Source organism: Enhydra lutris, unplaced genomic scaffold, assembly GCF_002288905.1.
Source record: "Enhydra lutris kenyoni isolate GAN:26980312 unplaced genomic scaffold, ASM228890v2 scaffoldscaffold77, whole genome shotgun sequence".
In the NCBI taxonomy this organism is placed as follows: Eukaryota; Metazoa; Chordata; class Mammalia; order Carnivora; family Mustelidae; genus Enhydra; species Enhydra lutris.
Window position 1 is genome coordinate 1,331,348 of NW_019154161.1, and position 15,571 is coordinate 1,346,918.

A 15,571-nucleotide genomic window follows, 5' to 3' on the forward strand; every position below is an offset into this window, starting at 1 on the left:
TTCCATCACCAAGGCTGCTATCTCCACCTAGGCTTGGTTCTCCCCTCCCCCAAAGTCACAACAGTTTCCTCTCTGGCCTTTTGGCCTCCAGCCTCTCCCTTCCAGTTCTTCCCTACAACTGGCCTTAGAGGGATCATGTTGATAACGATATGACCCTGCCTCTTTCCTGCTCAAGAACCTTCCATGGCTCCCCATTGCCTTCAGATGAAGCCCAAGTTTGTCGTCTTCCCCCACTGCTTGAGTTAGTTGAAGTTCAGGACTGGTTCAAATCTTTTTTTTTTTTTTAATGTTATTTTGTGAATGGATGGATGGATGGATGGATGGATGAAGTGAAGATGTGTGTTGCTTCTCTTGCTTCATCTGGACTCTTTTAAGCCTCTGAAGCTATGAAGGCTATCCTGAGACCCGTCCCTAGCAGGCCACATCCATGACGATCCTGAGGCTGTGACTCTCCTCTGGAGGGCTGGCTGGCTGGGACTCTAACAGCATTCCAACAGGTCTGAAGGGTTAATTTGCTTCAAGCTTATGCTCTCCTTGCATGCTGACTTACGTCTCTTGATCTGCAGCAGAACTAACTTTCTTTCTTTGAGACTGGTAGACCACTAGCCTTGAGGAGTGAAGGACCAGACTTTCCCAAGAGAGAAGCCATGACCACCTGTGAACAGAGCTGCTGTGGATGTCAGCCAGTCTGTTCAGGGTCATGTCCGCACATGACTAACCTGCTTCTTCTGCATGCAGCTCCCTTTCCTTTTCCTATGCCTTCTTTGAGACATCAGTCTGCCATCTTCCCAGGTTGCCAGCTTCCTGAATAAAGCACCATCTCTTGTCTCCCAAGTATTGATTTTCTTTCCTTTTCCTTTAATTCTAGTATAGTAAACATCCAGTGTTATATTAGTTCTAGGTGTGTGTGAATATTATTTTCAAGTGGCCAAGAGCCAAACCCAAGTTCAGAACCACTTCTCTGTCCAGGAACAGGTGTCCAGTTTGGACCACTGGGCAGGAGCCCAAGAGGCAGGACTTGGAGGCTCTCGTCCCTCCTCGCTGCCTTACTTAAGCAAGACCTTTGCCGCCTCAGAGCCTCAGCACCCACCTGCCACACACAGAAAGGGAACCAGACTATTTCAAAGGTTAATCACAGTTGACTGTGGGTCTGAAGTTCTCTATTCTAGGTTTGTGACTTTTTGTTTCTACCACAGGCTTCCGGTCGAAGCTTCCTCTGCCCTCCCGTAACCTGTGGCTTCTTTTCTCTATCAGAGGAACCGCAGAGGCTGTCCCGGGCATCGGGGAGGGATGCCACTGTGGCTGCTGCTCATGCTGTGGAGAGGTGAGTGGGCTGAGGGGAGAGGGGGCCCCACTCGGGGGAGGCATTGGAGCTCTGGGATGAGTTTTTCCTTCTCTGTCTCTCCAGGGTCTGTGGCTCAAGTTCTGAGCTACAAGCTGAAACTCCAGAAGTCCATGACAGTGCAGGAGGGTCTGTGTGTCCACGTGCCGTGCGAATTTTCCTACCCTTGGCTTTCCTTTATAAGCGCCTACGTGTCTTGGTTCCAGAAAGGGGCAGATGTAAACCAAGATCCTCCAGTGGCCACCAACAAACCAAACCAGAAGCTGCATGAGAGGACCCAGGGCCGGTTCTTCATCCGTGGGGACCCCCAGACCGGGAACTGCTCCCTGGACATCACGGAAGTCCACATGGGGGACAGTGGGACTTACTTCTTTCACCTGGGCACATATTCATATCTAGATACTATGTTTTCTCTGAATGTGACAGGTATGGTAAGGGCCCAGGGAAAGGCCCCAGAGATAGAAAAATGAACATTCTGTTCCTCTTGGGGGACGGTGAGGGGTGGAGACAGCCATGGCCAGACACTGGGACAGGATAACAAAACAACGAGAGGCCCCTATCTATCCTCTCTGTCCTCACAGCCCTGACCCACACACCTCATATCATCATCCCGGGAACCCTGGAGTCTGGACACCCCAGGAACCTGACCTGCTCTGTGCCCTGGGCCTGTGAGAGGAGCACGCCGCCCATCTTCTCCTGGACGTCAGCTGCCCTCACCTCCCTGGGCCCCAGGACTCACCTCTCCTCGGTGCTCACCCTCACCCCACGGCCCCAGGACCACGGCACCAACCTCACCTGCCAAGTGTACTTCCCTGCAGCTGGTGTGATGGTGGAAAGGACTGTCCAGCTCAATGTCACCTGTGAGTGTGGGACCAGGATGCCCACATCCCTGAGATGCGAGACCAGGGCGGAGCTGGGCTAGGGCTTGACAATGGGGTCTTGGTAGCTAAGCAGGAAGAGAACCCCTTTACCTGCTTCTGTGGCTCCTGGGAGGAAGGCCCAGCACACACTCCTCTCTTACCGTGAGTGCTGAGGCTGCCTCATCCTTCTGTCCAGATGCTCCACAGAACACAGCCATCAGGATCTTCCAAGGAAGCAGAACAGGTAGGAAAGAACCTCTTTTCTCCAGGGCTGGGGTGGAAACTGGGTCTACCAGGACAGTCCTTGTTGGGTCTCAGAGCTCCTGCTGGCCAGGAATTGCATGAGACATGTACAAGAAGCCAGTCACTGAGTTCAGGCATGGGGAGAGTGGTGGGGAGAAGCCCCCAACAACGTTGACTCCCTGAAGTGAATGTTCGCTCACCTAAACTTTCTTTGGGCAAATCCTCCTCCTGCTTTTGGGCTCCTCTTTGACCCTTTCCCTGCCTTTGTTCACGATATTCCGGTCCCGGGTCCTCAGATTTCCATCTGCTGGACAGTTGGAGCAGCTCCAGGGAAATCGTCCGAGCCTCCTTTGCAGGCCTTTGGCATGGACTCTGCTAGTTTCCTCCTCAGAGCAAGTGTGGACATTGCAAGAGGAGAGAAACACCAGCCTCATAAAACTCAGGTCTCTCTCTCTCTCTCCTCAAAGCCCTGGGGACTCTGCAAAACACTTCATCAGTTTTCATCTTGGAGGGCCAGGCTCTGCAGCTGCTCTGTGTTACTGACAGCAACCCCCCTGCTGAGCTGAGCTGGTTCCGGGGGTCCCCCACTTGGAAAGCCACCCCAATCTGCAGGAGTCCAATCCTGGACGTATCTCAAGCAGGGGCTGTGGAGGAAGGAGACCTCATCTGCCAAGCTCAGAACCTGCTGGGCTCCCAGCACATCTCCCTGCATCTCTCTGTGGTCTGTGAGTGTGGGGAGCAGGCTGCCCGGGGCCTGGGAGCAGGCTGCCCGGGGGGGCCTGGAGATCAGCGGCACCCCTGACCCTTCCCCTTTCTCTCGCAGACCCCCTGCAGCTGCTCAGCCCCTCCTGCTCCTGGGAGGGCGAGGGGCTGCGCTGTAACTGCTCCTCCCGAGCCCAGCGGGCGCCCACCCTGCGCTGGCGGCTGGGGGAGGAGCTGCTGGAGGGGAACCACAGCAACGCCTCCTGGACTGTCACCTCCAGCCTTGTGGGGCCCTGGGCCAACAGCTCCCTGAGCCTCAGTGGGCCGCTGGGCTCTGGCCTCAGACTCAGCTGCGAGGCCCAGAATGCGCAGGGGAAACAGAGTGCCGCTGTCCTGCTGCTCCCAGGTCTGGGGTCTGTTGGGGAGTGATGCCTGGAGGAAGAAGAACTTGGCCCTTGTATTAATTTTCTAGGGATGTTGTAACAAAGTACCTTAAACTGGACAGCTTAAACAATGGACATTTACTGTCTTCCAGTTTTGGAGGCTGGAAGCCTAGGATCAAGGTGTCTGCAGATCAGTTCTTTCTGAGGCTGTGAGAACCTTTTCCAGCCTCTCCCCTAGCTTCTGGTGTTTGCTGGCAATCTGGTGTTCCTTGGCTTGTGGAAGCATCACCCCAACCTATACCTCCATGCTTACATGGCATCCCCCTGTGTGTGTATGTGTGTGTGTGTGTGTGTGTGTGTGTCCAAACAGCCCCATTTTATGAGGACACCAGCCATATTGGGTTATGGCCCACCCTAGCAGTCCCATTTTAATACTCGGTTACCTTTGTAAAGACCCTGTTTCCAAGTAAGGTCCCATGCTGAGATGCTGGGTGGAAGGGTATACCAGAAGGCTAGGACTTCAGCATATGACTTTGGTGGGGGACACAATTCAACCCATAACAGCCCCGGAGAGATGGGGCTGGTGGGGGAGAGCTACCAAGGCCCCAAATGGAGCAGCTGGAGGTTTAAGATCCTCAGTCCTGAGGCCTGGGGAAGGGGCTGCTTCAGGGTCCCCTGGGCAGTGGAATGTCACATGACTGAGTCCTAGATGGGTAGTGGGCATACTAATGGGGGGTGGGGAGAGAAGGAAGTGGCCAGTTGGAACGTGCCATGTATTGGAGCTGGAGCTTACACACAACTCAAATTTTCAGCAGATAAACCGGAACCCAGGACCAGTGGGGTCATAGAAGCAGTTGCGGGAGCTGGAACCATGGCCCTGCTTTCCCTCTGCCTTTGCCTCATCTTCAGGTGAGAGTGGGTCCAGGGATAGAGGGAGAAGCCTGGAGAGGGAAGGGGATAAGGTCGTGGAATCTCGGAGAGCCTGAGCTAGAGGAGCCTGGGCTGGTTGGAAATCCAGCAGTCAGGGAAGGAGGCTGCGTGGTAGTGTGAATCAACCCATACCCAACTGGGCCAAGCCTGGGGCCTCTTCCAGCCCCTGGTCCAGCTCTTGGGTTAGGGCGAGCACCTGGGGACTGGACCACCTCCACCTACCTCATTCTATGCCCTTCATGGGGTGCAAGGGATGGTCTGCCTACTGCATGCCCCAAATAACCAAGCTGAAAGACCCGCGGCTGTTCCCTTAGAGTGAAGACCGGCAGGAAGAAAACAGTCCAGCCAGTGCAAAGCATGGATATGAGCCCAGCTGGCAGCTCAGGCTCTGGGGTGAGTGACAGGCTGTGAGCTCCTATCCAGCAAATGGCTTTTGGAAGGAGCCCTCAGTCAGGGCACCTGAGCATTTCCCGATTTATATCTAATACTCCCTGGAGTTCCACATGTGGTTATTTTAAATTCCTGATTCAACTGCTCTAATACTTCTGCTTCTGATGGACTAAGTATATAGCCCAGTTGCTTGTAGAGATATTTATGGCTCCTACGTCAGAGTATCACATTCCCCTGGAATATTAGCTTTTTCTTGTGGGGTTGATGACCCAGAAGTACATTGACCCAAACTTAGTCTGTGCCAGACCCACTGGGTGCTAGGGAAGCAGTAGACTTGAGCCCTAGGGTAGAGAGACTTGGGAACCCCAAACTCACAACTCATCACTCCCACTTTTCATTTTTCAAATCTATCCCTGTGTATGTATTTGATATCAACTTCATTGAGGTATACTTTACACATAACAATGCACCTATCTTAAGTATGCAGTGAAATGAATTTTAACAAAGGTGTTCGCCCTGTGCCCATGTCCCCAGTCAAGATGTGGAACATTTCCCTCAGGTCCCCAAATACCTTTGTTCCCTTGCCCAGTCAGCTCGACCTTTCTGGCAATCACTGATTTCTATCACTATGGATTAGTTTGGTCCCGTCTGGAACTTCATATAAATGAAATCATGGAATATTTACTCCCTTTGTCTGGATGTAAAAATCCTAAACATATATGCCTCCAATAATAATAATAATAATAATAAATTATATTATATTATAATCAATAATATTAATTAATATTATAGTATATATAATATTATATATAATATTTTATAATATTATATACATTATATAATATATAATTATATATAAATAGAATAATATATAATATAAATAATATAAATATAATATAAATAATATAAATATAATAATATAAATAATATAAATAATATAATACTATTAATTTATTATTATTATTATTATTATTATTCTAGTCATCAGAATGAACGTATGAAAACCGACAGAACAGCAAGGAGAACAGATTGGCAATTATAGTTGATGATTTCAAAACTCTTCTTTCAGTAACTGGCAGAGCAAGTACACACAAAATCATTTTTAAAGTTTAATTACCATGATTCCCTGTCTTGTTTCTCCTTGGTTGACCTTGGGGAATGGGACCCTTAGCATGTGCTAAATCCCCATCTTGTCAGGAATCAGGAAATACAGCTTCCATTTCTTTACTTTCAAATTCTCAGTATTTTTTTCTTTTAAGGGAATGTCTTTTGCAGTTCGTACAGTATAGTGGCCACAGACATGTACTCTGGAGCTAGACTCCTGCATTCAAAATCCCATCTTTCCCCACAGACAAGCTGGGTGACCTTGGGCAAGTGACACACCCTCTCTGACCGCTCTTTATGTTGGTGACATGGGAACGTGACGAGTCCATAGAGTATCGTAGAGTAGTGACGAGAAGTGTCTAACACAGTACCTGGCGTGGACTAAGCCCAGGACTCATGACTCCAATCAGAATCATTCCCTCCCCTAAGCAGGGGAGTCCCAAGGGTGGTTTGTGGCTGTTGCTATTGTTTTATCCCCTGTTGTATCCCCAGAGCCCCGAGAAATACCTGCTTCCTCTTAATCTGAGAACTCTTTCTCTTTGCCTCGCTGAGCCACTGTGTGAGGGCCTCTGTTTCATGCTGCCACAGCCCAAGGGTGCTGTGAGTGCTGAGCAGAGGTGGGCTGCCATCTTGATGGCCAGATCTGACCTCTGCTAGGTCTTCTTGCCCCTGCCTGGGAACTGGATACGCCAACCCTGCCTGTTTTAGATTTCAAATGTAGAACTTTGAATGTATTTGTTTTCTATTTGTTTAGTGACTGCCTTTCCTAGAAAATCATAAGCCGTCTGATCTCAGGAACTGTACTTGTGTAGTTGTGTTGTTTGTCACTCCACACAACAGCTCGTACACTGTCCAGACAAAGGATGGTACTATAGTTAGAACTGATTTTGAGTTGGCTCAATGGTGCATTTATACAGACGTGTGTCTTTTTTTTTTTTTTTTTAAAGTAGGTTCCACACCCAGCATGGAGCCTAACCTGGGGCTTGAACTCACTACCCTGAGATCAAGACTTGAGCTGATATCAACAGTCAGAGGCTTAACCGACCGAGCCTTCCAAGCACCCCTATATAGATGTGTGTCCTTAGGGCAATGTGTATCATTTCTCTTAGCCTTAGTTTTATTATTTGTGTGATGAATACATAAATAATACCCTCTCTCAGACTTTTTTTTTTTTAAAGAATGTAACGTAATTGATATAAACACTAATTAAGGGCTGGCCAATCTTAATTATTAAACATTTAAAAATAAATGAATGGGTAAGTGATAAAAGTCCCATCAGGGCCAATTCCCTTCTGGTCCTTGGCTGCTTTCCCTCAGACCCTACTGACCAGCTCTGAGTATCTCTTGCTTCCACTCAGGCATATCAGCACCAGTCCTGGACGGACATCCCTGCAGCCCCCCCAGCTCCTGCTGAGGCCAGACCCATTTCAGAAGAGGAACAGGAGCTCCACTATGCTCTCCTCAGATTTCCCAAGCCGAAGTATCAGGAACAGGAAGACATCCACACCGAGTACTCAGAGATCAAGACACACAAGTGAGGAACTGTTTTTCTCATAGTTCTGGAGGCTGGAAGCTGAGATCGACGTGTCAGCAGAGGCCTCTCTCCTTGGCTTGTAGTTGGCCGTCTTCTTTCTCTGTCCTCACCTGGTCTTCCCTCTGTGTGAGTCTGTGTCCTAAGTTTCTCTGAGGATACCAGATGTACTGGATTAAGGCCCACCTTAGTGACCTCATTTTAACTGAAATTTCCTCTTTCAAGACCCCATCTCCTATAGTCTCAGTACTATAGTACTGGGGTTTAGGACTTCAATATATTAATCTTATGGTTTTTCAGCCCGTCACACTCAGCCTTGACTTTTTAAAAATTAATGGGCTTCTTGGCAATGGTTTTAATCTCCTAGTACATGTGGAAGACCCCAGGATTTGTGTCCAAAAGACTGAGTTCCAATCTGTCTATGCCACAGACACACTTTATGACTCACTTTACTGTTCTACAAAGCAGGGAAGTCATCCTCATCTAGCGAGATGATCACGAAAGATCGATGAGTCAGTAAGTCCTGACACAAAGCTTTTTGTGAACTCTGCACACATGCGTGTGTCAGGACTTCTCTTAGATGCTTTAACAGAAAGTTTCTGCTAACGATTTCTCTGAAGACCTGGAGGGGCCAGTCCCAGAGGTCACAGAACTTTCCCACCAGGATCAAACACAAGAAGGATGGCTGCCCTTACCACTTCTGTTAAACAGTATTTTGTAGATCCTTTCCACTGCAATAAATGCAAGAAGTAGAAACAAGAGTTACCCAGATCAGGGGGCACCTGGGTGGCTCAGTGCATTGGGCCTCTGCCTTCGGCTTGGGTCATGATCTTAGGATCCTGGGATCGAGCCCCAGATCGGGCTCTCTGCTCAGCGGGCAGCCTATTTCCCCTCTCTCTCTGCCTGCCTCTCTGCCTACTTGTGATCTCTCTGTCTCTCTGTCAAATTAAAAAAAAAAAAGAATTATCCAGATCATAAAGCAAGAAGCAAAACAGTTTTGGGACACCTGTGTGACTCCATCGGTTAAGCTTCTGCCTTTGGCTCAGGTCATGATCTCAGGGTCCTGGGATTGAGCCCCAAGTCAGGCTCTGCCCTCAGCGGGACGTCTGCTTCTCCCTCCGCCTGCCACTACCCCTGCTTGTGCTCTCTCTCTAGCTCTCTCTCTCTCAAATGAATACAAAATCAAAATATAATAATAAAAGATGATTTAAAAACAAAAGAACAGATGAGTCAATGTGGTGTAGACACACAATGGAATGTCGTGCAGCCACAACAGGGATGACCCTTGAAAACAATATGCTAAAGGAAAAAGCCAGACACTAAAGGACAAATGTTGTTTGATTCTGCTTCTCTAAGCTACTCAGAACAGGCAAACTCATGGAAACAGAAAGTAGAATGGGGGTTGCAAGGAGCTCAGGGATGGAGGTGGGGAGGGGTTGTTGGGTAACTGTGTGGACTTTCTGTTGGGGATGATGAAAAAGTTTTGGAAAGAGGCAGCGGTGATCGTTACACCACACTGTGAGTGTACTCAGTGTCCCCAAATTGCACCCTCTACAGTATCAAAAATTTGCAAGTTTTATTTTTACGAATATTTTATCACAAGAAACTCAAGGGGACAGGAAGCACTTCTGTGGTCAAAGTGCTGTCGTTATGGAGACAAGAATACATAAAAGTGGGACGCCTGGGTGGCTCAGTTGGTTAAGCAGCTGCCTTCGGGTCAGGTCGTGATCCCAGCGTCCTGGGATCGAGTCCCACATCGGGCTCCTTGCTCGGCGGGGAGCCTGCTTCTCCCTCTGCCTCTGCCTGCCTCTCGGCCTACTTGTGATCTCTCTCTCTCTTTCTCTCTCTCTCTGACAAATAAATAAAATCTTAAAAAAAAAAGAATACATAAAAGTAAAAAATAAAATGAGAGCATGTCATGGATTGATACAGACCTGGAGGAAAAGCTCTCCAGCGCCTTGGGCTGGGTTTCTGGGAGCGGAGAGGCTGGGGAGGTGAGAGTGGAGCAAAGGCCCCAAGGGAGGGAAGAAGCAGACTCTTTGCTTGCCTAAGAGGAAGGTATTCCAGGAAGATGGGAAGAGGGGAACTGCGAGTACGGCAGCTCTGAGGCCAAAAGCACAGGAGTGCAAATGTCGGGGAGCCCGGAAGATGGCACAGACCCCCAAGGAAGGCCACTGCAGCCCACCGCAAGATCCTGGGAGCCTTTGCAGAGAGCAGATGCATGCTGAGACCCTCATTTTAGCAGGATCCCCATGGCTACTCTGTTCAGAATCAGCCAGACTGGGGCCAGGGCAACAAAAAAGAGAGGCACGGCACTGGGGGTAGGGGGTGGAGGGGTCCCAGCGGTGGTCCAGGGGGGTCCAGGAGGTGGTGGTGCGCTGGACCAGGGATGCACTGTAGCTGGGGAGGATATATTCCGGATATATTCCGAAGGTCAGGCCAACAGCATGCTCTAATGGATGTGGGGGATGGGAGGAAGAGAGGAGCAAGGACGATACCCAGGGTCTCCCCTGAGCAGCTGGAAGGACAGAGTCCTGTTCCAGGCAGGACTCCAGAGAGCCGGGTTTTGAAAGGTTCATTAGGAGAAGCCCCTTGACCTCCAACGGGGATGTCCGTGAGAGAGCAGGAGTACAAATGTCCAGAATCAGAAGAGGGGTCCGGAGTGGAGACGTTAAAATGCATAGCTAATGTGACGTGATAATAGATAAAGTTATAAAGGAGTATGACCTTTCCTCAAGAAATGAGTAATAGAATCACCATATGATCCAGCAATGCCACGTCCAGGTGCATATCCAAAAGAACTGAGAGCAGGGGCCCGAGAGATATTTGCACACCCATGTTCATAGCAGCGTTAGGCACCAGAGCCAAAAGGTAAAAGCAACCCAAGGATCCCTCAACAGCTGAACAGATAAAAAACGTGGCCTAACCTACTGTGGAATATTTTTTTTGAAAGATTTTTTTAAAAAATTTCACTATTTGGCAGAGAGAGAAAGAGCACAAGCAGGGGGAGGAGCAGAGGGAGACAGAGAAGCAGATGCCCTGCTGAGCAGGGAGCCCGATGCGGGGCTCGATCCCAGGATCCTGGGCTCATGACCTGAGCCGAAGGCAGGGGCTTAACCGATTGAGCCACCCAGGTGCCCCTATCATGGAAAATTATTCAGCCTTAAAAAGGACGGAAATTCTGACATAAGCTGCCACATGGATGAACCTTGAGGATGTTACGGTAAGTTAATAAGTTAAATAAATTGGTCACAAAGAAGATGGGTGCTGGATAACTCCACCTATGTGAGTTCTCAAAAGGAGTCAAATTCCTGGAGACAGAAAGTGCAATGGTGGTTTCAGGGGCCAGGAGTAGGGGAAATGGGAAGTTGTTCTTTAATAGGTAGAGTTTGGGGCGCCTGGGTGGCTCAGTGAGTTAAGCCTCTGCCTTCGGCTCAGGTCATGATCCCAGGGCTCTGGGATCAAGCCCCGCATCGGGCTCTCTGCTCAGCAGGGAGCCTGCTTCCTCCTCTCTCTCTGCCTGCCTCTCTGCCTACTTGTGATCTCTGTCTGTCAAATAAGAAAAAAAAAGTAATGGGTAGAGTTCAAGTTTTGCAGCTTAAAAAGAGTTGTTCTTGTTTACTACTTGCTTTACTCATGTCAAAAATAATCTCATACTCATATTTTTAGAAAATATCCAGGACATGTGACAGTCACAGGTGCCTGTAGCTCTGAGCCCTGCGGGGACGGCACCGTGTGTCTAGGGAGGAAGTGGCTCCCTGGGTGGGGATCCCGTCACAGGATGGACCAGGCCAGGTCCAGCTGTCTCGTCTCCAGTTCCAACACAGATGTTCACTAAGCTCATGGAGAATGAATGAATGAATGTATGAATGGCCGCTGCCTTCTGTTCACCCAGGATCCCATCTCTTCTTCTGCCCCAGAGGCTCACACAGACCTAAAGAGTCCTCTACCTTGCAGGACAGAACACCCAAGGGTCTAGATGCGGATGTGACCTTCCAGGTCTAGCCAGGAGTTGACTAGCTCCCCAGTGTAGACGGTGCTGCTCAGACAAGCCCCTCAGATGGAAGAGACCTCAGGAGACTCACTGTGTCCCAGGCCTCATGTGTCCTCAGAGGTCCTGGTCCAGGCTCTGGTGCCAGAGGGAAGTGCTGAGATGAGGGGCAGGACACGGGTCTGCTCCTGCTCTCTCCTTCCCGAGTGGGTCTCCCTGGTGTCCAGCCAAGGGTGTGGCCGGCTCTGCGTAGAGATCGGGGAGAGCTCTGGAGCTGTAGTTCCTCTTCTGTGAACCACAAGGCCCTGTGCTCCTCCCCAGCTTCCCGTGGGTCCCCCTCAGCCTCCCTCCCACTGCCTTCCTCTTCTCCTTCACCCACCGGAGGCCACACACCCTCCATCTCAAAGATGCTGCTGCCGTTGCTGCTGCTTCTACCCCTGCTCTGGACAGGTGAGTGGGCCGAGGGGAGGGGGCGAGGTGGGCCGGGGCTGCTGCTGACCCTCCATTCTCCACAGGGTCCCTGGCTCAGGGCTTGGAATTCCAGCTGCTGGTGCAGGAGACGGTGAAGGTGCAGGAGGGTCTGTGCGTCTCCGTGCCCTGCCGCTTCTCCCACTCCAAAATGTTCTGGACTGAGTCTTTCCCGGCATTTGGCTACTGGTTCCAGGAAGGGGCCAGTGTATACCAGCATGCTCCGGTGGCCACAAACAACCCAGGTCGTAAAGTGCAGGAGGAGACCCAGGGCCGATTCCGCCTCCTCGGGGACCCCCGGGCCTACGACTGCTCCCTGGACATCAGAGATGCACAGAGAAGGGACTCGGGGACATACTTCTTTAGGGTGGAGAGAGGGTCTTCTGTGAGATATAATTACCTGCAGAATCAGCTCTCCGTGTTTGTGACGGGTAAGGAATGGGCTTCAGGAGAGGACACATGTCCCAAGCATGGATCCTGAGGGCTCCTGGGGCAGGGCCGGGAAGGGACCCCTTGATCTCCATCCTGGCTGGGGAGGAGACAGCTGGCCTGGGGTGGAGGCTGCTTCTAGGGGCACACTCAGGGTCCCACTGCAGGATCTCTCTCTCTCCTGCTCAGCTCTGACACAGACACCTGACATCCACATCCAGGGGCCCCTAGAATCTGGCCACCCCAAGAACATTACCTGTAGCGTGCCATGGGCCTGTGAGAGGGGGACACCCCCCACCTTCTCCTGGATCGGAGTTGCCCTCCCCTCCTGGGGCTCCAAGGCTCCCCACTCCCCTGTACTCACCCTCAACCCGAGACCCCAGGACCACGGCACCAACCTCACCTGTCGAGTGACCTTCCCCGGAGCTGGTGTGAGCACGGAGAAAACCGTCCAGCTCAATGTGTCCTGTGAGTGCCAGGCCTGGGTGCCAGGGTCCCTGAGGGCTGGGGGTGTTGGGGGGACAGGGGTTGGGTGAGATACTTGGGGAGAATTCTTAGAGGCACAGGGTCAAGAGGGAGAGAACTCTCGGGCCCCACCCCCTTGCTCATGGCCGCCTCGTCACACTGCAAGTGGACACATATTTGTTTCTGCTCCAGATGCTCCACAAAACCTGACCGTCCACTCCTTCAGGAGAAACAGCACAGGTGGGAGAGGCCCCAGGGCACCACGGATGTCTCAGAGGTCAAATAAGGGAATGTTGTGAGGGTCTGCCAGAATGAAGCCCCATCGCTCCTCATCCCCTCCCTGGACCCAATCTGCCCCTCCCCCATCCCCTGGATGGACTCTCGAGTCCCTGGGAATCCTAGCTAACCATTCGCTGTCACTATGGCTGCCTCCTCTCTCCCCTCACTCTCCTATCATGCCCTTTTTCTGATTCTCTGCCTCTCCTGTGGCCATGACATCTCACTGTCCCACCAGGAGCCTTAGATACAGGTTCCTGTTGCTGGACGCTGGGCCTCGGGCTGCTTTCTGCACGACCCCGTGAGTAAGCCCGGGACCTGGAGCCTCTAGTCCCCCATCTGCCCAGAAGACCCTCTGTCCGTCTCTGTCCAGTCCAGATCCTCCCGAGCCCCTTCCGCTTCCCTGGGGGGCCCCTCCCACCCGAGCCACCTGAGTCAACATCCTGGAAGTCACTTGAGACATTTCTTTGCCTCAACCAGCACTCCCCATGACTCAGCGAGCTTCGAAAATATCTCAAATGACTCTCTTCCTCCATCTCCATGGCAGCAGCCCCCCCTCAGGCCTCTGCCTCCTCTCACCTGCGCGTAGTGAGACCCCCTGCATTGGGACCAGCCTCCTGTCCCGCCTGCCATTCTCTGCGCAACACCCCACCCCTCCAGCCCAGCACAATTCAGCCCGCAGGTGTCTCTCTGTGTGCCCTAGATCTGGCCCTGTTCCTCCCCTGCTCAGACCCTCCCACGGTTCCCTGTGGCTTTCAGAGGAAAGGCTGGGAGCATCACCTGTGTGTGAACCTCCACGTCTCTCCCTGCAAGTGGTCAGACCCTACGTGTGTCCACGCCCCTCCTCAGCATCACACATCAAAGCCCACCTCTTGGGACGTCCTCTGCCAGGTCTAGACAGGCCAGCTCTTGCTCAGAGGTCCATCCACCTGTCCTGGGATCATCGGGTGCTTCTCCTTTTCTCCACCTCACCAGATGGCCCTTCACTCTTACTTGCCTGTGCTTGTAACACTTGTTTGAGAGACTCTATTTTCCACGCCTGTGTCTGTGGAAGAGCAGAGGAAGAGAAGGGGCTCTCAGCCCTCCCCTTCTGGCTTTCTCTGTCCCGTAGTCCCAGAGACCCTAGTCAGAACCACCACTCTTCAAGTTCAGGAGGGCCGGTCCCTGCACCTGGTCTGTGACACTGGTGGCAACTTCCCTGCCAGGCTGAGCTGGTGCTGGGGAAGCCTGACTCTGAGCCCCTCCCAGCCCACAAATCCCAGGGTCCTAGTGCTGCCCCAGCTGGTCTTGGGTGATGGAGGAGAATTCCCCTGCCAGGCCCAATACTTGTGGAGCTCCTACCACGTTTGCACGAACCTAGCTGTGCAGGATGAGTATACGTGGGACACCTGCATTCTGAGGTGAACGAGACTAAGGTATGGACTTAAGGAACCTCACTCTCCTCCTCCTCCTCTTGGTCTTCTTCCCCCAGGTATCTCCTGTTCCTGTCCCCAAATCTCTGGGGGCACCTGGCCTCTAATCCTCACCCTACTCAGAGGGGCCCTCATGGGGGCTGGCTTCCTTTTGACCTATGGCCTCACCTGGATCTACTACACTAGGTGAAAAGCCCAGATTCTGGGACACCTTGGGTGGCTTCACTCTTCTTGTCCTCTCCAAAGCAAGCCCTCCACAGAACTGGCCCCTTATTTCAGAACCGTGTTTCCCCCCAACAGGTTCAGAGGCTCCAAAGAGAGTAAGGCTGCAAGTTGTAACTGAGCCCTCTTCCTCACGGTGGTGCTGCTGACCCACGGATGAGATCTGTCAAACTACAGATCCTCGCCCCAGAGACTCACTCCTGTACAGCTCTGTGGAGCAAGGGGTTCCTGGGGGACTGGACCCTGCCTCCTCTCCAGGAATCAGGTCTCTCTACCTCTGGCCATTAAGACTCTTCCTGCTGGTTCTGCATCCGTGGTGAGGAGGACACAGATGGATTTTTGTTATAATTCATTTGAATTAGGCATACCCTGTGTAATATGTTGCTTCTGTGTGTTTATCTTGGATAAGCCCAAACTTCAACCCCACAATACAGTGCTATAAATCTCAAAATATATCATTTTCTAAAACAGAGAATTTTAAAGAGATTTTTTAAATTAGAAAAATAAACTATTTCATATTTATCCACATATTAACCCTTTGATGTCTCTTTATTCTTTTGTATACATTTTCCCTGTAGCATCCATTTCCTTTTGCTGGAATACCTTGTCCTATCTTTCTTGTGGTGTGGGTATGCTGGTGCTGAATTCTCTCAGCTGTTATTTGTCTGGAAAAGTTTCTGTTTAAGTTAGTTTGGAAAGGTATTTTTTTATGGGATAAAGAATTTAAGGATCACATTTTCTTCCCTTTTGGTACTTCAAATTCTTTTGTCTTTCATAGTTTCTTGTGAGAATTCTGTAGTTTTTACCTTTCTTTCTTTGTAGT

The 15,571-nt window shown here is 51.0% G+C and overlaps 3 protein-coding genes across 5 annotated transcripts in view; 2 read left to right on the plus strand and 1 right to left on the minus strand.

The window, feature by feature from the left end:
• The window catches only part of LOC111160767, a 618,405-nt gene extending 615,978 nt beyond the window's left edge, over positions 1-2,427 (minus strand). Inside the window, 1 exon segment of the mRNA XM_022524110.1 lies at positions 2,364-2,427. Coding sequence (XP_022379818.1) covers positions 2,364-2,420 — 57 coding nt within the window. The 5' untranslated portion in view covers positions 2,421-2,427.
• Positions 1,220-7,550, plus strand: LOC111160775 (sialic acid-binding Ig-like lectin 6). 3 transcript variants are annotated; one of them, XM_022524123.1, is made up of 9 exons: positions 1,220-1,324; positions 1,409-1,768; positions 1,924-2,202; positions 2,399-2,446; positions 2,913-3,170; positions 3,269-3,553; positions 4,346-4,439; positions 4,775-4,853; positions 7,313-7,550. In XM_022524123.1, the coding sequence occupies exons 1-9, from the start codon at positions 1,291-1,293 to the stop codon at positions 7,490-7,492; spliced, it is 1,617 nt and encodes a 538-aa protein (XP_022379831.1). In that variant the 5' UTR covers positions 1,220-1,290; the 3' UTR covers positions 7,493-7,550. The 3 variants fall into 3 exon arrangements, with proteins under 3 accessions (XP_022379831.1, XP_022379830.1, XP_022379832.1); XM_022524122.1 differs by having other exon boundaries at positions 1,221-1,324; positions 4,343-4,439; XM_022524124.1 differs by lacking the exon at positions 3,269-3,553 and having other exon boundaries at positions 1,223-1,324; positions 4,343-4,439.
• A 4,095-nt stretch (positions 7,551-11,645) lies between these two features.
• Positions 11,646-14,642, plus strand: LOC111160702 (sialic acid-binding Ig-like lectin 8). Its single transcript, XM_022524011.1, has 5 exons — positions 11,646-11,926; positions 11,992-12,375; positions 12,563-12,841; positions 13,031-13,078; positions 14,226-14,642. Exons 1-5 carry the CDS (start codon positions 11,884-11,886, stop codon positions 14,516-14,518), a joined length of 1,047 nt encoding a protein of 348 aa, XP_022379719.1. The 5' UTR covers positions 11,646-11,883; the 3' UTR covers positions 14,519-14,642.
• The last annotated feature ends 929 nt before the right edge of the window (positions 14,643-15,571 follow it).

What these genes read in the sequence shown, in the direction of transcription:
- LOC111160775 (XM_022524122.1), top strand. Translation starts at nt 1,291, where the DNA reads ATGCCACTGTGGCTGCTGCTCATGCTGTGGAGAG. An exon ending in GCTGCTCATGCTGTGGAGAG is followed by an intron (nt 1,325 to 1,408) that starts GTGAGTGGGCTG and finishes CTGTCTCTCCAG; the next exon opens with GGTCTGTGGCTCAAGTTCTG. An exon ending in CGCTGTCCTGCTGCTCCCAG is followed by an intron (nt 3,554 to 4,342) that starts GTCTGGGGTCTG and finishes TCAAATTTTCAG; the next exon opens with CAGATAAACCGGAACCCAGG.
- LOC111160702 (XM_022524011.1), top strand. Translation starts at nt 11,884, where the DNA reads ATGCTGCTGCCGTTGCTGCTGCTTCTACCCCTGCTCTGGACAG. An exon ending in GCTCTCCGTGTTTGTGACGG is followed by an intron (nt 12,376 to 12,562) that starts GTAAGGAATGGG and finishes TCTCCTGCTCAG; the next exon opens with CTCTGACACAGACACCTGAC. An exon ending in CTTCAGGAGAAACAGCACAG is followed by an intron (nt 13,079 to 14,225) that starts GTGGGAGAGGCC and finishes TCTGTCCCGTAG; the next exon opens with TCCCAGAGACCCTAGTCAGA.